Raw genomic sequence first — 25,964 nt, forward strand, 5'->3', positions numbered from 1 at the left:
CCACACCAGTGGCCTCTACAAACCTTGGCAGCAGCCAGGGCCGCACAGAGGCAAAGGAGGGTCCATCAACCTCCGCACTGGTGGGGGCAAAGGCTTTGTCCTCAAAGACGAAGCCTGTACGTACACATCGCTCGTTGGAGCGAGTGTCTAAAGCCCCGGATGAGGCAATGGACACTACCACATGCGAGATGGCGCATGGAGCGCCTAGGGTGCGACGAGGCTCTCTCGAGCACCCCAAAAAGGGGAAAACTCCAATTACAGGGCCTGAAAAGGCTCTGTAGGATAAGTCCAAGTACTCGACCAAGACACACAGCACATTTCCTTCCAACATGAACACAATAATTCAGTGGAATATAAGGGGACTACTGCACAACCTAGACGACATTCAAGAACTTTTACACAAATTTAATCCAAAAGTGCTGTGTGTCCAGGAAACTCACCTTAACTCTAGAAACAGCAGCTTTCTCCGTCAGTATAATATTTCCGAAGGGATCGCGAGGATGCTGCCGCATCATCTGGAGGTGTGGCCATAATACTCGATAGAACTGTAGCCTGTCAGCATTTTCCACTGCAAACCGCACTGGAGGCCGTGGCTGTTCGTGCTGTCCTTTCAAATAAACTGGTAACCATTTGCTCGCTCTATATACCTCCAAACTACCAGCTGCACAAACAAGAATTTCAGTCTTTCATTGATGAGCTCCCCGAACCCTACCTTGTTCTTGGGGATCTCAATGCACACAGCGGCCTGTGGGGCGACTCTCGCATCGATGCGCGAGGCCGTTTAATTGAAGACTTTCTTTTCTCATCCGGTGCGTGTCTGCTAAACAAAAAAGAACCTACATATTATTGTCTCGCAAACAGAACCTTTTCCTCCATAGATCTCAGCATAGCTTCTCCATCCATATTACCTGAACTCGAATGGGAAGTTATAAAAAACCCTTATGGGAGCGACCATTTCCCTATACTGCTGCGAGCACAAAGACAATACGAATCTCCACCACATGCCCCCCAGTGGAAGGTCGATGCAGGGAACTGGGAGAAATTCCAGACACTTACCAGTACGATCTCGTGGGCTGACATATCTGTGCTCGGAGTTGACGGTGCCGTCGAGTATTTTACCAACTTCATAATTGATGCAGCATCTAAGTGTATTCCCCAAACAAGTGGACTTTCTCGTAAACCTCGTGTTCCGTGGTGGAATGAACAATGTCGGAACGCGCGTAGGCAGCAGAACAAAGCATGGAGGCAGCTTCACGATTCTCCTACTGCTGAAAACCTTGTCAATTTCAAGCAAATTAAGTCCCAAGGTAGGAGAACGCGCAGACAAGCCAGGAGAGACAGCTGGCAAAAATTCTTATCAAGCATCAATTCGTACACGGATGAGGCCAAGGTTTGGAACAGGGTCAATAGAGTAAGAGGACGACAAACACATCCGCCTCCCTTGATACACACGCAGGGAGACAGCCTGGAGGACCAAGCAAATCATCTGGGTGCTCATTTTGAACATGTGTCCAGTTCATCACATTATTCTCCAGCATTTACAAAATACAAAGCAGCAATAGAAAAGAAAAACCTAGACCGAAAGAGCACCGGGAACGAGCCATATAACTTACCTTTCTCTCTAGCAGAGCTGTATGCATCACTCACCTGTTGCAACCGATCTGCCCCAGGCTCTGACCGCATACTATACGAAATGTTAAAAAAACCTGCCCTCTGAAACGAAGAAAACGCTTCTCTGTCTGTATAACTTTATTTGGACCTCCGGCGAGATCCCCTCTGCCTGGAAAGAGGCCATAGTGATCCCTATCCTAAAGCAGGGCAAGGATCCATCGTCCGTATCCAGCTATCGGCCCATAGCTCTAACAAGCTGCATCTGCAAAGTCTTCGAGAAGATGATAAACCGGCGTCTAATACATTTCCTAGAATCAAGCAAGCTGCTTGACCCATACCAGTGTGGGTTTCGCGATGGCCGATCCACCACTGACCATCTGATACGCATAGAGGCTCAGATTCGTGAAGCCTTTGTCCACAAGCAATTCTTCCTGTCTGTTTTCCTCGATATGGAAAAGGCATACGACACCACGTGGCGGTTCGGAATACTGAGAGACCTCGCACACTTTGGAATACGTGGCAATATGCTGAATATCATTGAAAGTTATCTGTCCAACCGCAGATTCCGTGTTCGTGTGGGTAATGCCCTATCAAGACCATATGTGCAGGAAACTGGAGTACCACAGGGCGGTGTGCTTAGTTGCACTCTCTTTATCATAAAAATGAACTCTCTGCGTCTGTACATCCCACGCAACCTATTTTATTCAGTATATGTCGACGATGTGCAGATAGGGTTCACCTCATGTAACCTTGCAATCTGTGAGCGGCAGGTTCAGCTTGGTTTGAACAAACTATGTAAGTGGGCAGACGAGAATGGATTTAGGCTTAACCCACAAAAGTCCACATGCGTCCTCTTCTCCAGAAAGAGAGGTCTGCACCCTGATCCCAACATCGAGATGCAAGGTGAGGGTCTACCTGTAAAAACTGAACACAAATTTCTAGGCATAATTCTGGACGCGAAGTTAACATTTATCCCACATCTAAAGTATCTAAGAAACAAGTGCATGAAGACAATGAGCATCTTGAAAGTGTTGTCTCGCACTACGTGGGGTAGTGACACAAAATGTCTACTGAATCTCTATAAGAGCCTGATTCGATCACGTATAGACTACGGTTCCATTATATACCACTCCGCGACTCCGAGCTCCTTGAAGATGTTGGACCCTGTCCACCATCTGGGCATCCGCCTCTCTACGGGTGCATTCAGAACAAGCCCCGTAGAAAGCCTATATGCAGAATCAAATGAATGGTCACTCCATCTGCAGAGAACGTACTTGTCCTTTATGTATTTCCTGAAAGTAAACTCAAGCAAAACTCACCTTACCTACACAACTATAAATGACCTGTCCAGTGCCCAAACCTTTCAGAACCGCCCTAGCGTAAGAAAGCCCTACGCACTGCGAGTAAGAAGTCTTGCTGAAGAGATGGATGTGTCGCTCCACGAACACGATGTCATGTCCTCTCCTGTACAGCTGCCGCCATGGCAGTGGCAGCTGATTGACTGTGATCTGTCCTTCGTTGATGTTACAAAGTATGCGCCGGTCGCACATATCCGTATGCACTTCCTCGAATTGCAGCACAAATACTCTTGTCCGGAATATTTTACTGACGCCTCAAAGTCACACACTGGCGTGTCTTACGCGGCGGTCGGTCCATCCTTTTGGGCTGCCGGAGTTCTACACCCAAACACAACCATCTTTACAGCGGAGGCCTACGCCATCCTGGCGGCGGTTAAACACATCAAACAGCTAGACATACGCAAGGCAGTCATTTACACTGACTCCTTGAGCGTGTTGAAATGTTTAAAAACTCTCAGTAGGCACAGAAACCCCGTCATTATAGCTCTTTATTCCATACTTTGCACCGCGTATGCATCTAAGCAACAAATTGTGCTGTGCTGGGTGCCAGGGCACCGCGAGATCGAAGGGAATGAGTTGGCCGACAAGCTAGCCACATCTGCTCATACAGACGCTGCCACTTCGCCCATAGCCGTCCCTGAAATGGACCTAAAGCCATTTATCAAGAAAAAGGTCAGAGCCTACTGGCAACGTCTGTGGGACAGAGAAACGAACAACAAACTACATACTATCAAGCCTCATCTCGCTCATTGGCCGTCAGAATCGAAAACACGCTACACACAGGTTACACTTTGCAGACTCAGGATAGGACACACATACAGTACACACGCATACTTATTGTCCGGTGGCGATCCGCCTGTCTGTGACGAATGTGGCGAGCCACTCAGTGTACTTCATGTCCTCTTACAGTGCCCTGAGTTGGAGCCTCAGAGGAAAAAACATTTTCCATTACCATCACGGCTAAATCTCCCATTACATCCTTCTATGTTTTTGGGCAATGAACCTCTTTTTAAATATCAATCACTTCTCGCGTTTTTAAAGGGCATATATAATTTTCGTGTTATCTATCCAGGTGACGTGTAGCACGGCCTCTCTGCAGAGGCCGGTGCTGCAGTATCTTATTAAATAAAGCACATGCCTCATGGTCTTTGTCCACAAAGGCCTTCGGTAGGCATCGTGCTACTTTTATATCCTTAATTTTAACACCATGACCACTTCTCATACATTCACGACCCACAGATCACTCCACACGTCACTACCATAATCCTATTCGATGTATGTTTAACGCTTATATACCGCGATTTGTTCTTAGGCCCCTTTACAGCCACATAGCATCCTATCATCGGAACTCACCGATCATCGCAAACATACCATTCATTGTCTTGGCGCTCTTTGGCCACATTTGGCCCTTGCGCCACAAAACACCAAATATCATCATCATCATCACAAAATAGTCAGCATACACTTTTGCTGGAACAGCAGCTGCGAAAAGGGACGACAACTCGCGAAACGTGTCGTCCATGCACTCGTTGTTGCCGTCGCCAACAAAGTGCTCCGCCAACAAAGCGCTCGCAATGGCCACCTCCGAGGGCAACAGCGATGTACGAAAGGTGCGAGCTGTGGTTGGCTGAGCAAAACTCGCGAAAAAGCAAGAACAAGAAAAAAAAAAGGCAAAAGGAAAAGGCTGCCGGCGCCTTCGTTCCTGCACTCTTACCTTTTCCAAGCCGATCACTATGGTTACGCGGGGGTAGAATGAGAGACAGAGGGAGAGAGAAAAGAAGAAAAAAAAAAAAGCTGTTCCGCAAGTCGGAGAACGTGCGCAGCGGGAGTACAGTCCGAGCCTCCCTCCCTCTCGCTCTCACATTTTCCGAGCGTTTCAGGTTTTGGCGGAGGCGCGGTGCCGCGAAGGCGCGGAGCTCGCGGGTTCAGCGAGTGCCGAGCTCGCGCGGCGTTCTATATATCCAATGGCGGGTAAAAATACCGTTTGATATAAACGTATGAATTTGTATACTTTTACACAGAATTTTCAAGGGGATAATTTACGAGTTGATACAGAAAATAATTCGATATATCCGTGTTCGATATATCCGTGTTCGACTGTATTACATCTCTAATAAAGTTAACTCAGCTACAATGCAGAATTAACCGAAGAAAAGCAAGAACAGACGACAAGTTGTTCCAAAGCGAGCGAGAATATTGTCGTCTGTCCGCCAACTTTAGCGGCCAGCTGATACTTCTAACGTTTAATATAATTGTACATCCAATAAGACGTCCTCAAAATTACACAAAACATGTTTTTGTGTAATAATAAAGCTAAAACAGCTTTTTACGTGCTGCTTCAGCAGGAAATTAATCATTGTAACAGACAGAACAGTGCTAGCCACGCGCGTCATCAAGGCATTCTGGCTCTCCAAGAATGATGCCAATCCGAAATCACAATATACCAGCATTCCCAAGAATACCACAGCGCAGCAGCGCCAGATTTCCCTCTTGGTAATATAGTGAGAAACTCTATGGCGCACGCTCTCTCTATTGATAGCGTGCACCTCTCTATCTTGGAGGCTATAGAACGGGCCACTGGAAGCCAAGCCAGCGGGAAATCTAACATGCTGGGTCCAAGATCGAGTACCATGGCTCGGATCGAGTGTTTTAGTCCGGAATATCAAAATTTGGGGACTCAATTCGTCCGTAAAATCGGTCGCGAAAATGCATTAGCTTACTGGGAACCTTGACGGTGCATTTATGAAAGCCGGAAAATCCATCCAGTCCGAATTTTTGGTGTCACGCTCCTGTGCACCCACTTTAGTGGCGGTTATCGATTCTGTGAACATCATCCACAGCTTTGTTGAGTGCAGTGGTGGTGATATTTATGTGCTGCGTGTTGTGAGCCTGCTGGGCAACATGGCACTTGGGACAGCGAACTACTGCGCCAAGCAATGCCGCATCAGGGATTACTTCAAATAATCATTCTCGGACACATGGAAAATAAAGGTGATTTCTTTTTGCGGCTAATTCTTGCTTGTTTTCTTTTTTTCTTCATTTCGGTTCATTCGAAAATCCGCTTAATTTAAAGAATTTTCATGGTCCGGCAGCCTTCGAATTATCGAGGTTTTACTGTATATATTTATTTTTCGCAGCTCCCATGGTTCATAAGCTTTTGCTTGTAATACAGTGGAATCTCAATGATACGAATCTCACGGGGTCACGAAAAAAATTCGTATTAGCCGAAATTCGTATCATCGAAACACAATTAAAACTACCTAAATTAAAGAGTCGAGAGGTGAACTCACTCAGGCACATGTACGTAAAAAGCATTTACAGTATAGACCACTTATAACGTAACCGTTCATAGTGCAGAACTGGCTACAACGCGGCCTTTTCCGACTCCCGTTTACCCTCCCATAGAACTCCATGTATACGCATACTGCTTACAGTGCAGCCGCGTGAGACGAAATTGTGGCTTCCGCGGGAAAATCTCGCCGATAAGGGCGGTAGCGAGCACGAGGTGCGCCCATCGATGGGAGAGGAGATAAACGAATGCGATGCGGAGGAGGAGCATGAGACGTGGAGCACGAGTCCAAGGGCGATAAAGTCGTCATTGCGCGCCGTATGTGCAAGTGAAAGGACGCGCGCCTTCACGGACAGCGAACGCACAGCGGTGAGCAAACGCGACTTCCGTTGCGCGAAAGGCTGTGGGGGTATGGAAGGGAGGGAGAGAGGGGGGGCGACAATGTGCTGTGGCGCCAAATGCGTACCTTGCAACCTGTGGCGGTGGCCAGCGACTCAAGAGCAGCTCTCCAGGCCGTGTGTCTCCCGGAGAGGGCTGGCCTTAGTGCAGCCCTCTTGGTAACCAAGCTTTACGCCCTCCGCGCCAGTGGCACCGATGTCTCGTTGCACTGGATCCCTGCACACGTGGGAATCCCGGGCAATGAAGAGGCAGATGCCTTGGCAAAAGAGGCACACGGCATGGACACAGCGATCAGCCCGGCAGTCATTGCCTCAGACTACTCCAGGAGCACCTTGCAGTGACTGCTGCTGAGCTGTCACCCCGACGCACGCGTGGCGAGGCGGAATCCCCCGACACGGCTCCCGGACCGGGGACTGACAAGGAGGGAGAGATCCCTCCTGCTACGCCTACGGATTGGCTGCTGCTGGACAGCCGCCCGGAGCTTTCGCCTGGGTATAACTGACTCGCCAGCCTGCACACAGTGCGGGGAAGATGAAACACTGGAGCACCTCCTATGTTTCTGCCCCGCACTCAACCAACACCGAGCCACCATGGTGGCTCAACTACGCCGCATGGGCCTGCCGTCAGCCTCTAGCACGGACCTGCTCTTCCCAGCCCGCAGTTCCAGCAGGGTATTCAAGGTCGTACTCTGTTACCTTGCCGATTCGATGCTGGCTGACCGACTGTGAGAGCACCCTGCCCGAGACGATGACGACTACCCTCTCCCTTCCCTTATTCCACTTTTCCTACTTTCTATCCCCCCTCCCCGCCCCTCAGATGCTGAGCCGTGCTCCCTATAAGGGCTGCAGAAACATGCATCTTTTCTCTTTTCCTCAACCTCTACTACTACTACTACTATCTTGCAACCAAGCGCAAGGGTAACTGACGATGAAATCTCCCCACGCGAAAGGAGCAAAGGAGCAAAGCGGGAAGGTAGCGCGGGAGGGAGGGGAGTGGGGGGGGGGGGGGCGGCTCCTACTCTGCCAACAAATGCGTTCTTGTACTTTGTGCCTGTGCCGGCTGTTGGTGTTGTCGCGCGCACCGTATCTTGAAAGCGATCTCCACACAGCTCTGACCTTTGTATGCGCTGTGCTTACGCCACTCAGTTTCCGTTGAAGCGATAGACCGCACGAACCTTCGCTTGCTGCGGCGGCCGCTCGTGGGGAAGCGCGGCAGCGCGGCCGCCGCAGCGAGTGAAGAGACAAAAAGAAAGCACAAAAGCAACAAAAGCGCCACCGCTTCAAACTCTTCGCGCAGTCGCGACTTCCGCGCTGTCCAGTGTCGCGTCCGCGCTTCCGCACCAAAAGAGAAAAGGAAAACGCGCGGGACTGCGCGCTGTTCTCTTTCGCGGCCGTCAGTGGGGCGGCGTTTATTCGTATCAACCGACGCGGGTCGAAAATCGATTCATAACAACCGTTCTCTAGCACGTTGCAAAGTAATGGGGCTCGGCCGGGACCTCAGAAAAATTCGTATCATCCGGAAATTCGTATTAGCCGTGATCGTATCATCGAGATTCCACTGTAGTACTTTATCTTAAAATGTGACAGATATTTGTATTAACGGCATGGTTATTCACTGAATGACGTACTTGTCTGCTGTTTCTTTACTGGGACTCAAATTAATTTGCATCGGCACTCTCCAGCGATAGCTTCCTGTCTGCTCATTACTAGTTGCGTGCCCTGCTATCATGCTCCCTGTGTAGTCATCCATTTATGTTCTTTCTCAGATAATCTTGTTTGACTGTTTGCCGAGACTCATGCAATCTTAATGCTGAAGGCATGCCACTAGTTACTTTAGTTACACTTCCTCAGGACCATCTTTTGTATGTGATTTTCATTCAACTTCATTTGTAGATTTGTGTTCCACATTTATATACAGATGCTGACAAGCAGACTGCCATAAACCTTTTCCTTGGAGTCTACCGGCCCTACGAGCACAACTTTGCACTTTGGGATCTCACGACGGACTATACTACTTGCATAATTCTATCCCAGCTGGCAAGCTGCTCTGCCCCCGCAACCCTTGAGTCTGTGCCCAAATGAACTACTTTTGTTCATGCTTGTTTATAAACGAGAAGGGAAACAGGGGCCCAATTTTCATAAGTCACAATTATATGAAGCCAACAACAACAATGACACTTAGGAAAGCATAGGGTGAATTACTTGTTTTAATTGAAATGTAGAAATGGTCATTTCATAAGTGAACCCATGTGCATTGTCTAATTTCATTAAAAGGGCCCCGGGCCACGCCTTGAGCATGGTGAAATAACACAGTTTGCGGGTAGCATACGCTGCTGTGAACAACTGCTCAAATGCTTTTTTAAAGAGAAGCCATGTTCCTCACTCTTTTCTGGTCGCTTTATTTTGTAATAAAGCAGATTCCTATGTGCAGCTGCTGTTGGTAGCTGAGGTCGGCAATGTAGCGTAGATACCGCGACCGCCGCGCGGTGCCGCCACGAGTCACTGGCTAAGTGCACTGCAGCTCGCTGAGGACAACCACATTTGGTTTACGTTTAGCACACGCTAGGCACCAAAATTGGGAGTCATGGCATCTATGTTAAGATCCAGAATGAAATTTGAACTGTGTGCCAGGGTGACATTTGGAAGGCGGAGCATTGTGGCCACGACCTAAGCTCATCATGAGCAGTCGCCACTTTTTTGCTTATGACGAGCTGCAGTCATCATGGGCCTTCCTCAATGTTCTAAGAGGCTTTTGACGAGCCCAGCTCGACAAATGGTGATTTTCTATTTACAACATAGATGGCAGCACGGGTTCCGTCATTGGCGCTTTTGTTGAATGAGAGTTTGCGCACTAGTTGGAGGAATGCGTGCCTTGTGTTTCCCACGCATTATAAACAAACATGGCCACATCCGCGCGGCGTACTCACGTGGGAAATCTTTCTCCTTCAGATAATGAAAGCGGGAGTGATGAGGATGTAGTTGTCATGTTTGATTCTTCAAGTGAAGAAAATAGTCATGACGTTTCTATGGACAGCAACTCTGAAGCGGAAGAAAGCAGCGATGATACGATGGCCAGCGCCCGCGAATGGTACCGGATAGACCCCGACAGCATCCCAGCCAGACCTCCATGGTTTGAATTCAAGGGTTCTCCGGGAGTGACGATCACAGTAAGCTCTCCCCCTCAACCACTTGAGCTTTTTAAGGCTTACTTTGATGTTGAACTGATTGATGTTATCGTAGTCGAGACAAACCGGTACGCCTCTCTGCTATTGAATTCGAGTAACCTGAGCCAACATTCTCGCTTCCGAAAATGGTCTGCACTTAGGCGAGAAGAACTTCGTGTTTCTATTAGCCTCTTGTTGCTGCAGGGAATTGTACAGAAACCAAATGAAAGGATGTACTGGTCGAAAAACCGGCTGATTGAGACTCCTGCTTTTTTTTTATTTTTATTTTATTTGATAATACCTCACAGGCCCAGTAAGAGGCATAGGGTGAGGGGGGGCATACAGTAAAATTCAATACATTGTATATGAAGATTTTCACAGAGTACAAATTACAGGGCAGTAGAATATTAACAGATAACTACGTGCAAACTATTCGTGCAGGGGTAATATGATACGAATTACAGTCACAATACACAATATAACACAGTCACCATACAATTGCGTCATTATACATTTTGTAGTCAAAAAAAAAAAAAAATGTGCGACAGTGGTATGAAAAGACAGACGCCATCAGTTTGAAAAGTACCCTTGCAATAGCTAAATTAAGGATATTATGAGCCGTTAAGAATACTAAGCGCAGTGTGTGGAAAAATGTTTGTTCAACTGAACACAAAAAGCGTCATGGTCTCTAAGTGAAGCAATGTTGTCTGGTAAGCTGTTCCAGAGACGGATAGCGCGAGGTAGTGGAGAAGAATTAAATGATTGCGTCGCACCATATAGGCGGGCGTAACTGAGCGCGTTGTGCAATCTTCGCGATGTATAGACTTGATGATTCAAACAGGGTAGTGATAATTCGTCAGAGTGAATGACCTTATGAAACAATGACAGCAATGCAATATTACGGCGGGTACTTAACGTTGGTAATGATAGTTTGCTTTTGATTTGCGTGATACTAGACAGGGCACTATAGTTGCGAGCAATGAAACGGCTTGCCCTATTCTGAATGATTTCTAATGCTTCGATAAGGTATTTCTGATGTGGTGACCAAATGGGAGACGCATATTCAAGCTGCGGTCGCACGAAAGTTAGATACGCAAGTTTTCGCAATGGGGAGGGTGCACTGCGCATGTTTCGACGCAAAAATCCTAATGATTTGGATGCACTGGCACATACGCAAGTTATGTGCTCTGACCATGAAAGGTTTGATGTAAGGTGCACGCCTAGATACTTATAGTTCGCGGTTGGCGATATGCCATTACTGTTGATGTGATAAGAAAACTGTGAATTAACAGGTTTGGGGGTGAAAGACATAATTTTACACTTCGACACGTTTAGTGTCATGAGCCATGTGTTACACCACTGGTTCACTATTTCTAGGTCTCATTGGAGCGTGATATGATCATCAATGTTTGTTATTGGGCGGTAAATTATGCAGTCATCGGCAAATATTCGTATGCGAGAGGTGATGTTGTTAGGCAGATCATTTATATAGATTAAAAACAACAGGGGCCCAAGAACGCTTCCCTGCGGCACACCAGAAGAAACGATAGATTTAGGGGAATCGACTTCATTAACAGAAGTAAATTGCTCTCGATTGGATAGAAAGTTACGTAGCCATGACGATGTAGAGGAGTCCAATTTTAAAGCTGAAAGTTTTGAAATGAGGTGGCAGTGTGCAACGCGATCAAACGCTTTCGAGAAATCAAGGAATAAGCAGTCTGTTTGTAAGAAGTGATTCATGTTAAGGTGGATGTCTGTTGTAAATTCGAGTAATTGTGTCTCGCAAGAAAGGCCTTTTCTGAAACCATGTTGATTCGAGAAAAAAAAGTTGTTCGACTCGAGATGTTTGTAAACATGCGATGCAATGACGTGTTCCAGCAATTTGCAGCAAATGCAGGTAAGCGAGATGGGCCTGTAATTTTCACATGCATTTTTACTTCCATTTTTATAGATCGGCACTACCTTTGCTATTTTCCAGTCAGAGGGAAGGACACCGGACGATAAGGACTGCCTGAAGATGTGAAACAGGATGATGCTTGATATAGAAGTAGTGTTTTTTAGTATCTTAGAATTTATTCCATCAATCCCGCACGATGAAGATACTTTAAGATTTTTTATTAGTGAAGCAATGCCCTCGATCGTAATGTCTATTGGTGCCATGTAATTATAATCGAAATCAGGTACAAGCGGTACCGCTGAGCTATCCTCAGCTGTGAACACGGACGTGAAAAAGGAATTGAAAGCCGCAGAACACTCGCTCTCAGAAAGAGCAACTTTGTTGTCATTGTGCAAGACGATTTGGGTACTTCCTTGATTTGGGCTCAATGTTTTCCAAAACTTTGTTGGATTATTCTTGAGTAATTGTGGCAGATCATTTGAAAAGTATTTATCCTTTGCTGTGAGTACGGCGGAGCAGTATGATTTAAGGTAGGCCTTGTAATCAGTCCATGATGATGGTGTTCCTACGCGTTTAGCGTGCTTATACATCCGCTTTTTTCTATTTTTCATACGGCTAAGGGTTTTTGTGAACCATGGATTAGATGAACAGTTACTGATCTTAATGCGAGGAATGTATATATCTATTAATCTGGACATCTTTTCCCTAAACATCAGCCAATTTTCTTCAACTGATCTACTTTGAAAAGATGGGAGCATGAAGCTATCTAGTTCAGTATTTATTACGGCGTAATTACCTTTATTGTAATTTCGAATAATTTTCGGCGACATATCAGTAACAGGAGAAGGTATATTCAACGTGACTTGAAGCAAACTATGATCGCTGAAACCATCTACATGTTCTATGTGTACTAATGTTTCAGGATGACTTGTAAGAATAAGGTCCAGTATGTTTGAACCACGGGTTGGCTGGGATACGGTTTGGGAGAGGTTGTAGTCCAGGGTCAAATTAATGAATTCAGTTGACATGTTACATGACGAAGAAAGTCTGTCCCAGTCAACTGACGGGAAGTTGAAGTCGCCAAATAAATAAGTAATGTTTGAGGGGAAAACCTCACATGCTTTCTCTAGGCTAATGCGCAATTGATCGTTAAAAGAGCCGTTTGAATCTGGTGGACGGTAACAGCAGCCGACGAGTATATTGATTGAGAATATTTTGCAGGCAACCCAGACAATTTCGATATCGGAGTTTGTGTTCACAAGGAATGATGGAATACTTTTTTTGATGCCCAATAACACACCACCTCCCCTCCTGCAAGTGCGATCATACCTGTATGTATTATAGATACTTGTAAGAGCACTGATTTCGGTGTCATATACTGCGGGAGACAGCCAAGTCTCGCTGAAGGCGATAACGTCTGAGTCAGCATCATCAAGATAGCTTGAAATCACATCAAGCTTTAACATGAGGCTTCGCGTGTTTGCAAATGACACTGATAATGACTGTAAGTTGTGATCTGGCTTTGTTGTTAGAACACCAGCACACGTGTTTTGGCTTGGCTATCTTTTTAGCTCGACGACAGAGCCAGCGATACCATCATATACGTATGTCGCGGAGCCAATTCGTAGTTTATCAACTGAAAGCTTAAATGGTTTATGCAGTGTTTTCGGAAACGCAAGCAGCTTTTGCCTGGCCTGTCGGGTTGCCAGAAAAAAATCTTCTCGAACTGAGAACGCCGTTCCCTTAAGCCTCGATCCACAAGCCAAAATGCGCTCTTTATCTTTAAAGAAAGTTAGCTTGGCGATGACAGGCTTTGTTTTTCCGGCAGCAAACCTGCCAAGTCGGTGCACACGCTCAAATCGATCGCATGATAATGTAACGCCCAGTTTTTCTGCACAAAATTTAATTACATGCTGTTCTGACGCTGCCCAATCCTCCTTGGGATCATCATCTAGGCCGAAGAAAACCAGATTTGAACGCCGCATCCTGTTTTCCGTGTCGTTACATTGAGACGTAATAGCCGTCACTTGTTTGGACACCATGCCTACAGCATCAGCATTTGCCATGGTTCCCCGATCACCCAGTGGTGTAGAACTTTCTAATGCCTCCAGTCTGGTGTTTAATAGCCTAATTTCTTCATAAGCAGCAGCCTGCTTTTCAACACTGCTTTTCAACTCTGTTGACAAAGCGGCAAGATCTTTTTCGAGCTTCTCTATGGTGTTTAGGGCCTGGGCAAACGCATCAGCTTCCACCTTATTCATGGGACCAGTATTCGATTCTACGTCACCCGAAATCATGAGTAAAAGATCAAATAAATAGCCAGACATGCCAGACGAGAAGTATTTCGCCTGTCTCGTCAATTCAGTCAGACAGGGTGGGCAAGGTGGGCACGACACCGCCAGCAGGCAGTAATTGCTACTCTTAACACAAGCTGCATGGTTCAAATAACTGACCTGCAAGAGCATCGTGCGTGAGTACGCCATTCTCGGTGCGATGTCGTGCCCAAACTGGAAGGCGGCAGGCGGTGCTTTATATCTGCCGACGGTATCTTCAATCGCCTTGGAAGTGGATCCGTGTTGCCAGATGGGCCAGACGCTTTCGTCCAGAAGCGGCATCCGGTACGCTGGAACAATCCTTGGCGTAGACTGGTTGACAGGTGGATTCCACTCGAGGAAGGCAGACAGGACGGCGCCGGTGATGGTAGCCTGCAAGAGCATCGTGCGTGAGTACGCCATTCTCGGTGCGATGTCGTGCCCAAACTGGAAGGCGGCAGGCGGTGCTTTATATCTGCCGAAGGTATCTTCAATCGCCTTGGAAGTGGATCCGTGTTGCCAGATGGGCCAGACGCTTTCGTCCAGAAGCGGCATCCGGTACGCTGGAACAATCCTTGGCGTAGACTGGTTGACAGGTGGATTCCACTCGAGGAAGGCAGACAGGACGGCGCCGGTGATAGTAGCCTGCAAGAGCATCGTGCGTGAGTATGCCATTCTCGGTGCGATGTCGTGCCCGTGGTGAGATAATGTCCATAAACCAGTTCAAACTCATCATGAGAATGTTGCACTTTGTTGACAACGCGACCATCGAAAATTTGGAAGGACACCCTCAACCTCATCTCAGAAAAATCTGGCTGGTGTATCAAGAGCTTCTGATCAACTACCGCGTGTTGTACGTGCCTGAGCATGACGTAAGTGTCGACGAGAGCTTGCTGCTATTCAAAGGATGGCTCAATTGGAAGCAGTACATGCCCCTGAAGAGAGCAAGGTTTGGCATCAAGTCATTCTTGCTGTGTGAGTCTGAAAGCGGCTATATTTGAAACTCAGTAATATATACAGGGAAAGGCACCAGCCTTGAGATCTCGTCAGTAGGAACAGAAAGCTTCGGAATGGCAATAAAAGTTGTACTGAAGCTTGCGGAGCCCCTCCTAGAAAAAGGCTACTGCATCACAACCGACAACTTTTGCACCTCACCAGAACTGGTTGACTTCTTTTTCAAGAGATCTACCGATATCTATGGCACAACACGAGCCACTCGCAAAAACCTTCCTCCTGGTTTCGCCAAGGCAAAGCCCAAGAAAGGCGAATTGAATGCCTTTCAAAGGGGCAAGTGTTTCGCTGTACAGTGGATGGATAAAAAGCTGGTAATGGTTTTATACACAGTTCACAGTGCTGAAATGGGCAACCAAACCTTGAAGCCCAAAGCTATCCTGGATTGTAACCATACAATGGGAGGAGTCGACCAGGCAGATCAGATGCTGTCCAGCTACTCAGTGCCACGCAAGCGAAAGAAGATCTCAAACAAAAAGATCTTCCAACACTTATTGGATGGAGCGACCTACAATTCACTCATCATTTATCAGAAACGAGGAGGCAGAGCATCTCATCTAGATTACCGGCTCAAGCTTATTGAGGCAATCATCACCAAGTACTCCTGTAAGAGCGGTACCAAGAAGAAAGGGCGGCCGGGATGTCCCCTGAACATCAAACGGTTTGCTCAGCGCCACTTGCCGTCGCATATACCAGCAACAGAGAAGAAGCAAGAACTGACACGCCGCTGCGTAGTCTGCTACATGAAGCGAGACGGAAATGGCAAAAACATCCGCAAGGAAACCAGGATCTGGTGCAGGTAGTGCGAGAAGGCTCTCTGCGCAGGGCCGTGCTTTGAACGCTATCACATGGATGGTATTAAGTGAACTATCGAGGAATAGTGCATCTTCTGCGCGGCAATTCAATTCCAACCCTTACTTTCTGGAGTTGCAGGAACTTGTTTCAGAATACACCTCAAATGCCCCATGTATTATAGGGTACTATATGATGGAGCGAGGAATGGCCAATAAAACATTCTTATCTGCCGTAAAAAGTTTTCACAAATACTTTTTCGTTTGGAACATATTACTGAAGCATTTCGGAGTCATAAAAAATTTGGCAATTTTGGAACATAATTTTTTTTGTTAAATGAGCCCTTAAGGGGTTAATGAGCATTTCGTGCTTTGTTTTACGATAGCCGAAGGTACTTACAAGCATGAGCTGTTAACCTTGTTCTTTGTATATTTTTTAATACCTTTAATGTGGAAGCATTTTACAGGACGGATAGTTCTTCACGATAGGGGCATCTTGAAAAAAAGCTTTTCCCCACCTTGTTATTGTGGAGAGGAGGGTGCGCACACTGTGTGAGGAAGAGTGCTGCCAGTGTGTTGTTGTGCCACTACAGTCGCCGACCGATAAATTGGACACCGATAATTCGGACGTGCTCGGTAATTCGGACAGCTTTGTGGCACCACCAGTGGCCCCGTAGACTTAATGTGTAAAGACGACCGATATTTCGGACAGCCACCAGACTGTAGCGTACGCAGATTCTGCCGCCATTATCTCCTCTGGCAACCTCGATGAGACATGAAGTATGGCCTCAGAGATTACACATGATACACATAAAACGGTAATTTTTGAGGCCTTGTCTCGGTCACAGCACTACGCCTCAGATTAAATTACAAATGCTGATCTTGGAGGCTTTGCCTGAATTTTGAGGTCGCATCAACTACGCGATCACCACATCCTATTCCGGTATCCCAGCGCATGGCCCGCTCGCTCTCGCCATTCTGTTTGTTTAGTTGGCGTTCCAGACAGTGCTCTGCTGGCTCCAAGAAGTCTTTCTCGTGAAGTTATCGACAGGCCATGTCAAATGGCACCAATGGTCCCCTCGCAGTCTGACTCCGAATGAGTCTTTGAGTCGCAGTCCGAATGACCCTGACTCCACAACTGAAGAGCCTGAACTGCCGCCTACTACAACGAGCTCAAATGCGGACATCATTGACGACCTGCTAGGCCACGGTCTGCCGATTCCTGCCTCCGTTATATTTGAAGGCTTTGCAGACGTCAACAGCGCGGTGTTGTGTGCCGAACTGAATGATGACGAAATAATTGAGCAAGTTCTCCCACCTTCAAACAGCGACTCTAACTCAGATGATGATGTGCCGTGCAGATCCGACTCGAGCCTTTGCAGTCCTTGCATCAGCATACAGCGACAACAGAAAACTGGCAGAAATATAGGCGTACTTGGTTGCACGTAAGTGGAAGTGTGTGCAGCAACGAATCGACCACTTCTTCCTTGCACAGGGGCATTAAAACGTAAATAAAATTATCTTTTTTGGCCACATTCATTTTTTCGGACATTCGATAGTTTGGACTTATTTTTGTTCCCCATGAAGTCTGAATTATCGATCGTCGACTGTAGTTGATTGGAAGAGGATGAATGAGGACAAACAGTGCATTGGAGCCGTGCTGATTGGGTCAAACACCACACTGATGCTGTGTGGAACGATGGGCTAGTGCTCCTCGGAATAGTGCGTTGCTCGCTAAAAAAGTCCAGTTTGAGGCAGACAGTGCAGCAGCATTGGAAGGGACATTACGTAATAACCTGAACAGCTTGTCCTAAGAAGATTCTGACTGAAGCTGATGTGGTCAACCAACGCCGCCCTGTGGCAAGGCCTCGTCATGTGTCCCAGATTCCCGAGCAGTGGGCTAGCATTTGGTGCATAAACATATATACTTCCAACCACCACTGTGTAATAACCATCTGAGTACAGTCAAGCGCCTCTACAACGAAATGACCTGTATAATGAAGGGATACTTGTGTCCCGGTTCTATTGTGAGCAGTTCAGTGCATTACCTTTACAACGAAGTTACCTGTATAACGAGCGATTTTGAAGACCCCAAGCACTACGTTATAAAGGCAACTATATCTACGAATTCGCCCGTTGTGGGAGTGCATCGTGCACATAGCCAAAGGGTACAGTGCTTCAATATACATCTCAACATGAGGAGACCCATAAGTTCTTACGCTTAAGTTCTTACGCATAAGTTAAGTTCTTACCATAAGTTATTACGCATAAGTTCTTACGCTAAGTATGGAAAGAAGACCAGCGTTCTTCATTATGTTATAATGATATGGCAAAGGAGATTTAGGTCTCCTTCAACTGATGTAACAGTATATTAATGGCAGCACCAAAAATTTTTTTATCCGTGCTTGCCTAAACAAGCCTATCAAATGTCCCTTTCATACACGATAGAAAATGTTGCCTAGTGCACTTACACTACCGTCAGCTTTTTAGTTCAAGATATTTGCTCATTTATACATAATGCAAATTTTTCTTCATTTTCAGTTATACTTGCTGGTTTGATGAAGGAGTTCTCATGTCTCTGCCTTTTGATGTTGAAGAAGGTTAGTAATTAGACCTTCAGTCTGCCATCTTGTATCGTGACATAACAGAAGGTGCAGAAGTTCGTTGTTATAATTTACTCCTGAAATCTTTCAGCCTCCCTTTTGTGAAGAAATTTACAGATTTATAGCCACATTTGTGAAATATATCAGACTTAATTACAGTTACCCAATGATGGCAGTGGACCATTAAATGCCACCAAGTTGCATTTGGGGAAATAGTATAGCCTAGCCACAGTTTGACATTCAGCGATAAATGAGGCTATTTCTCTTAGCTCATTTCTTCTGACTGCTCATAAGAATGTTAGGTGACATAAATTTTCTGTTGCTATTTTGCATTTCTTTCTTCTCAAACAGTGCTGAAGTACCACGGCAAATCCCTTTTGGAAGTGATGAAACTGGAGGTCACCAATGAGAAAGTGGATGGCTTTATGAAGCTGTACAGGCCATATGGTTAAACATGAGACATTCTGTCAGGTAGCGCATTTTTTCTGAGCACCCTTACTTAGGTAGGCAGCTGCTTGTGTTTGTGTCGAGAATTATACTATATAACTTAAAAATAATAAAAGTGTCTTGAATTTTAAGCCAGATACACCTTATTGCCCCATAGTTCATTGTTTCTCTGTGACTAGAAATAATCTCTCCAGCTATTGCCTTTACTTAAAATTATGAGTGTGCGATAAGTAAAACCTCATTAATTTGACCTTCGTTAATTCGGAAAATCGGTTAATTCGGACTCGTCCTCTGGTCCCGCCCGGCGTATGCATTATTCGATGCAATCAAACTCTCGTTAATTCGGACTTATTTGGCCGCACATCGGTTAATTTGGACAACTTTCGGAGCTCGGTGAGCGAGAAGCGCCGTAAATGTGCGACACTAAAGAGCAAGAATAGTGCTAGCGTCCAACTGAAACAAAGCGGTGGAGTCCGCATCGCCATAGTCATCAGCTGAAATCGTACGCAAATGACAGCAACGCCGGAACACTTAGTGCCTATTTGTGTATTTGAAGCATGGTGTACGATATATACTCTTTAGGTGAGGACACTCGCAAGACGCAATCGACCAGATAAAGTAGCAAAGGCGTGCGCCGATCAGCCCGGTGAGGGCAGCGGATACCTATCGGCGGTACGATGCAACTTCAACACAGAAAACTTTTTATTGGTTTAATCTCCCGTTGGTATCCGAAATGATTGAGTGATGTGCGAAAGTAGGTCACTGGGGAGAGGGGAGAACGTGGGGATGAGGGCATGCGCGCATTCCTTGTCCGTGCAAGCTCTCGCCTGCGTTCTAACTGAAGTTGCGTCATTCCGCCGATATGCTGTCACCGGCCCGATAGACGCGCTCCGTTGCTACTTCATCTGGTCGATCGCGTCTAGCAAGCAAGCCGACAAGTGTCCCCACCTAAAGAGGACACTATATATCTTAGACCGTGCACGGCCGGGCTCGACTGGCGCGCGCGCTCTCTTCTTACGGCCTTCGCATCGGGGCTAGTTCATGCCTATCGCCGCTGCGACCCCACCCTGTTTAGGGTGCCTCGATGTCCTCCTCGAGGCACCCTAACCCTGTTTAGAGTCACTGGAAAAACAGTGACTCTAACCCTGTTTAAAGTCCCTATACACCTACACCACGGCGCTACGCCACAGAAATGCGGTGGTGCTGTCGTCGGAATTTAGTTTCGCTTGGTAGGCACTCCGCCGCCGAGCCGCCGCCCGTGTCGCGCCTACAACAGCAGCCGCTGGGTTTCGCGGGTGGTTGTGCGGTTCCATCTGTGAGGTCTTTATTCTATGATTTTACAATGAAAGAAACGCAGTATGTGGACGAGCTGAGTTGCGTCGAAATACGCAAGAGGCTAAAGTTGTCATAGGTTTCCTGTTGATGAAAACCGTCGCAAGCAATGGGCCGCCGCGGTAAAAAGCGAAAGTTGGATATACTGATACCAGATCATCCATTATGCGCAAAACATTTCGTAACCCTTAAGCTTCTCTTTTATTTTGATTGGCGTGCATTAGCCAACCTATATATACGATCTCTGGATCGTTGTTAGCGTGTCATTACAATTTCTTGCCGCACTGTGGCAAAGCTAGATTAGGATTAGCCTTGAATGTAGGTCGAGCGGATAGATGCCCCACAAAGCACGTCACATTCGAATTCATTTTCATCTCAAATAATTGAGCCACCAGCAGTGTAGATATCCTATCACACGTTCACACACGTAGGCAGCACGGTCACAGCTGCGTTTATTGCAGTGTGCATGTCATAAACGCGCCTGAACGTGTCAATTAAATTTCGAGCCCGAAATAAAATGCACAGTCTTAGAACAGAGTTGAAGCGATCGGACGGCCGCGTACAACAGCTGGCTCACATTGCGCGGGCCTACACAGGCGGGCCGGTACCTCGCCGGTCCCATCACCGAGGCGATCGCTTCTATCACCGCTCACGGCAACGTAGAAATCGGCTACAGCTTGTTCTTAACATGAAATAGTGCTTGATAGAAAAAATATCTTGAATTTGCGCGTGTTTCGTAAAGCAGCGCCCAGTAAGCAGCGATCGGGAGCAACGATACGACGGCGCATTTCGTCTCGCAGACGGAAACCAAGCAGAGGCCGTGTCAGCGAGGCGGCTCGGCTGGCTTGCAAGTAGTATACGTTTCGTTTGCTATTCGCACCAATGACACCGACAAAACCAATTCATTTGGGCCCACGTTAATCGTGTTGCCAAAAATAAGCGCACTATGATGAACAGCAGGCCAGGTCGCAAGCGCTGTCGGCCGTCACTGCGGCGGTCAGCGAGCTAGGCCTAGCGTCTCGTTCGGCCGTATCCCGATGGGGGCGAAATGCAAGAACATGCACTGGGTGCACATTAAAGAACCTCACGTAGTCAAACTTAATCCGGCGCCACCACCACTGTGTGCTTCATAATAAAATCGTCGTTTTAGCTCCCCCATTCAAAAAAAAAAAAAAAAAATGCGCCTCCCGCGCGTGCAAGCGGTGGCGGCGAACGTGGGCGGAACCTACGCGACGTCGCTATAGGGCCTCAAATATATCGACGGTGCCTACCGCTGTTTACAAACATGGTGTAGGTCTTATATTTCCTCCGCCGCCTCCTCTCCTAAAGCGCTTGCTTTTTCTTTACTTTTTGCTTGCGAAAGCCAAGTCGACGGTGGCGCACCTAGAAAGTCCACGTTGAAGCTTTCAGGCCGGCCGCGCGCCGCCGCCGCCGGCGACTGCGGCTGCGCAGAGGACTTTCAACATGGCTCTGAGGCGGAAAAAAAGAAAATATAAAGAAGTGAAAAGCGCGCGCTATCATCGTCCAATAGGAGATACAGGATAACACAGGAGAGAGCGAAGCGGCATTTGTCAAAGGATGGCGGTACTTTTCTTATATAGGGATTTTAACCCTGTTCAGCTGCTCCCAGCCGATCTGTGCAGCGCGCGCAACGCTGGAAGATTGGGTCGGGCGCGCTTCTTACCTCACCGTGCATTCAAGAACAAGTCGCCTAATTGTAGAGGACGCGTAAATGGTTCATCTAGGCTTCTTATAAATGGATGCAGTGTAACTATATTAATACAACGAGCTTCTTTAAATTCACTGGGGATGCATGCGCCGGGAGAACAGCTCTCCGCCATCAAATGCATTTTGAGGAATGAAAATAAATATTTAGCGCTCGTATGCACTTACAATGGTTGCCATACTTTCAGGCGAAAACTCTTGCGGACACAGTACCTCAAAAATGTGTCTTATTCACAATTACAATCTAAAGTGTTTCCTTGGCGGCTTGTGTACATAGGTCGAAGGCTTGTCGTTTTCGTCAGTCAGCTGGTTTGACTGATTTACAAGGCGTATTCTCAGAAACTTATCGGTAATTAGATTTGCGGATCGTATTGCATGACTGTCGTCAACACCTTCAGGGCAGCTCAAGATGGCAGCGCGTTGTAAATAGGGCTGGACTGCGCTTTCGAGTACTTCTAGTACATTCCTGCGTGGCAGGTGTTCGGAGGCTTTATCAGGGAAAAAAACGCTATTATTTATTTATTTTTATTTTATAAATACTGCAATCACCATGCGGTGATTTTAGCAGGGTGGTACACGCATATGGAATACATTGGTATGTACAGAAAATGCACAGGTTAATAAAGAAAACTGTTATTTGAATAAATACAAAGCGTACAGGATGGGCACACGCAACGTTACACTAAAGAAGTAAAACACTGTCACTGCAAACATGGCACAAACAAAATAATGTCACTGTAAACATGATAACAAAGAAGTTAATGTTGGCGCAGAGACGACGTCATTTTTTAGCTGTTCCAGTCCACAATTGTGCGCGGAAAAAAAGAATACTTAAAGGAGTTGCTGCGTGAGGAAAAAGGAGTTATAGTGAAATTATGTATTTGCCGAGTAGCGTATCCGGAGGAGAAGGCTACGATCTTTGTTATGCCCATCTTATAATTCTCCTTTATTAGTTGATGCTATCTTGTCCAAATATCTTGTCCAAAAGCGCTAGAAACTGGGGCTAGAAACTCATTGCTTGGGAACTGGTGAAAAGAAACACCGGGTGTTTTCCCGGAACAGGACTTGCAATACGGAAGACAGCAATACACCATCACACAGCAGTTATATACCGATGTGCAATGAACGGCGCCAAGTCTTGGCTGTGGCCGCGCGCACTAAAGGCTGTACGACCGTCTTCAGGAGCCCACAAATTACTTCATACTGAACGACACTGACAGAGCACCGAATAAAATGCGCGGGAAAACGATCGTGCGAGCGCGAAAGCAAGCGCATGTACGCGGAGCAGGGAAGGCAGGGTCTAAAATCCCTATATAAGAAAAGTACCACCATCCTTTGATAAATGCCGCTTCTCTCTCTCCTGTATCTCCGATTGGACGATGATAGCGCGCGCTTTTCACTTCTTTATATTTTCTTTTTTTGCGCCTCAGAGCCATGTTGAAAGTCCTCTGCGCAGCCGCAGTCGCCGGCGGCGGCGGCGGCGCGCGCCCGGCCTGAAAGCTTCATGAAAAGCGTGGACACAGAATGGAGGAAGAGGTCAAGGAAGTTGGCAACCAAGTACAGGATAATCGAAACTGTAAATAGACAACCAGGGGTCATCAGAAAGAAAGTGAGAGAAATAGAGACCGTGAATTGGATGCAAAAAATGGAAACGAAAAGGACAATGGAGATTTACAAGAATGAGAAGAAAGAAATTAGAAGGGAAAATCTGTACGATAACACAAAGGACAGTGCCTTGCTATTTGAGGCTCGAGCCGGTTGCCTAAGGACGAAAACATATCGGAACAAATATTCGGAACTAGATGAGACATGTGTATGCTGCAGTAAAGATCCAGAGACCACCCAGCACATCCTAATGGAATGCGACGGGATCCACCTAGCGAGAACCGTAGGTAACGTGCAACTCCCATAAGCGCTTGGGTTTAAAGTGGAAGGAAACATAAACAGATCAGCCGTAGAGATCAGCAAGAGACGATTAGAGTATTGGTGGAAAAAAAGCAGGGAAAAGATGGGTACGACCTGATCTCTTAAAATCATAGGCAGCGGTACAAGGTAAATTTTTGAAGAAAAAAAATAATGAGAGGTATACAAAAATGCTAGATAAAGAACATGTATTGTATACCTGATTAAATCAAGCAGGCTAGGTGACTATTTGTCGCCGCCCCGTTTCAAAGGGGATGCCAATAAATCATCATCAAAGCTTCAACGTGGACTTTCTAGGTGCGCCACCGTCGACTTGGCTTTCGCAAGCAAAAAGTAAAGAAACAAGCCAGCGCTTTAGGAGAGGAGGCGGCGGAGGAAAGAGTAGATGGCGGTACTTTTCTTATATAGGGACTTTAGCAGGGTCAGGGTCGCAGCGCCCCTACCGCCGACGGGTGGCGAAACGTGCTCAGAAACTTTCCCATTGTTTCCCCGACGGGTGAGAAGGCTGTAAGAAGCGAGCGCGCGCTCCAGTCGAGCCCGGCCGTGGCCGGGCGCGCGCCGCCGCCGGCGACTGCAGCTGCGCAGAGTGACTTTCAACATGGCTCTGAGGCGAAAAAAAATATATAAAGAAGTGAAAGCGCGCTATCATCGTCCAATCAGAGATACAGGAGTGAGAGAAGCGGCGTTGATCAAAGGATGGCGGTAAAAAAAATTCGCCGTATTCCGGCCTGCGAACGTGGATTTTACGCGTGACTAGGGCGCCTCGATGCCACTTGGCATCCGCTTGGCATCGAGGCACCCTACGCGTGACTAAAGCTTTTACGCGTGACTTCTGCTCGGCGCCACCGCCGGCAGGCGGCTGCAACGAGTCTCGCGCAGGCGCAGTGCGCGCTATGGGAGGTGCTCTTTCGTCGTCTGCAACCGTGCGCGGCCGCGCTTCGGATAGCAGCGAAGCAAGCCGATCACGCCTTTTTAATGTTTACCGGTGACTGCATGGTCACACACTGACAGCCAGCTGTTGCAAAGCTGAAAGAAAATTAGACGAGGCAAAATATTAACTCGTAGACATTTTTGCCGTTTCAACTTACATGACCAACGTGATAATTTTGTTTTACGGACGTACAGCTACAGCTACACGGAGAATATTTCTCCGTGTGTAGTGCCCATTTCATTTGTACTAATGTATATTCGAGTCGCTGCAGTGCGCAGGCTGAAAAAAGAATCTACAGATGCCTTTAAATAACATATTACTTTACGAAAAAGCACCGCCCACTGCGCCTGCGCGACACTCGTTGCAGCCGCCGGCCGGCGTGGCCCCGAGCAGACGCCACGCGCTCCGCGGTGTTCCCTTTAACAGTGGACCGCTCTGTACGTCACCAACACATGTTATTCCGAGGTGAAAGACCCAGACAATTCATCTTCTCTTGCTGCTAACTCCTTTCCAACTCGGGATTTTTTGTTTTTTCGCGCATGCGCACTGGTTCCTGCGGTGGGCCCTCCTGGGCACGCACGGACGTTTTGCCTAGGCGTATACAGCTTTGCTGTCAAACATGTAGAGCATACCTGATTAAATCAAGCAGGCTAGGTGACCATTTGTCACCGCCCCGTTTCAGAGGGGATGCCATTAAATCATCATCACCATCACCTAAGTTTCTCCGGCGTGAGCGACTGCAGACGGCGACGTTCTTCCTCGGACTCATGGTCCTGCGACGCACAAGTTCTCCGCTTACGCACGGTCCTGCTTTCGCTGTCTTCATTCACACTGCTGCTGTCGACGCCTCTCCGCTATGTTAGCTTTCTTTCTCCGGCGTGAACGCGCTACGCCGCTCAGGCAACGGCAAGAGACAGCCGATGACACCCCGAGGGGGTTCCAAGTTAATCAGGCTCGAAGGCGCTCGCGCGGACATGGGCGTGCTTGACAAAAGGGATGTCCCCTCGTTCGCTCGCCGCGACGCCAGGAGGTCCAATGTGTTCATGAGAAAAAATAACTACGGCAACTTCGCGACACCACACCCAAACGGAAAACAGCTAAGCTTGTGAGCGAGCTAGCTTTCCTTCTACGTGGATGCCACCACTGGTATTGCGAAAAATACTTTTGAAGAA

The 25,964-nt window shown here is 47.2% G+C and overlaps 1 protein-coding gene and 1 pseudogene across 1 annotated transcript; both read left to right on the forward strand.

The window, feature by feature from the left end:
* The window catches only part of LOC119439766 (polyphosphoinositide phosphatase-like), a 93,684-nt pseudogene that overhangs the window by 33,538 nt on the left and 34,182 nt on the right, over positions 1-25,964 (forward strand).
* LOC119437082 (piggyBac transposable element-derived protein 4-like) lies at positions 15,367-16,584 on the forward strand. The gene has a single exon (XM_037704160.2). The coding sequence runs from the start codon at positions 15,388-15,390 to the stop codon at positions 15,841-15,843; it is 456 nt and encodes a 151-aa protein (XP_037560088.2). The 5' UTR covers positions 15,367-15,387; the 3' UTR covers positions 15,844-16,584.

This window comes from Dermacentor silvarum, chromosome 1, assembly GCF_013339745.2.
Source record: "Dermacentor silvarum isolate Dsil-2018 chromosome 1, BIME_Dsil_1.4, whole genome shotgun sequence".
NCBI classification, from domain to species: Eukaryota; Metazoa; Arthropoda; class Arachnida; order Ixodida; family Ixodidae; genus Dermacentor; species Dermacentor silvarum.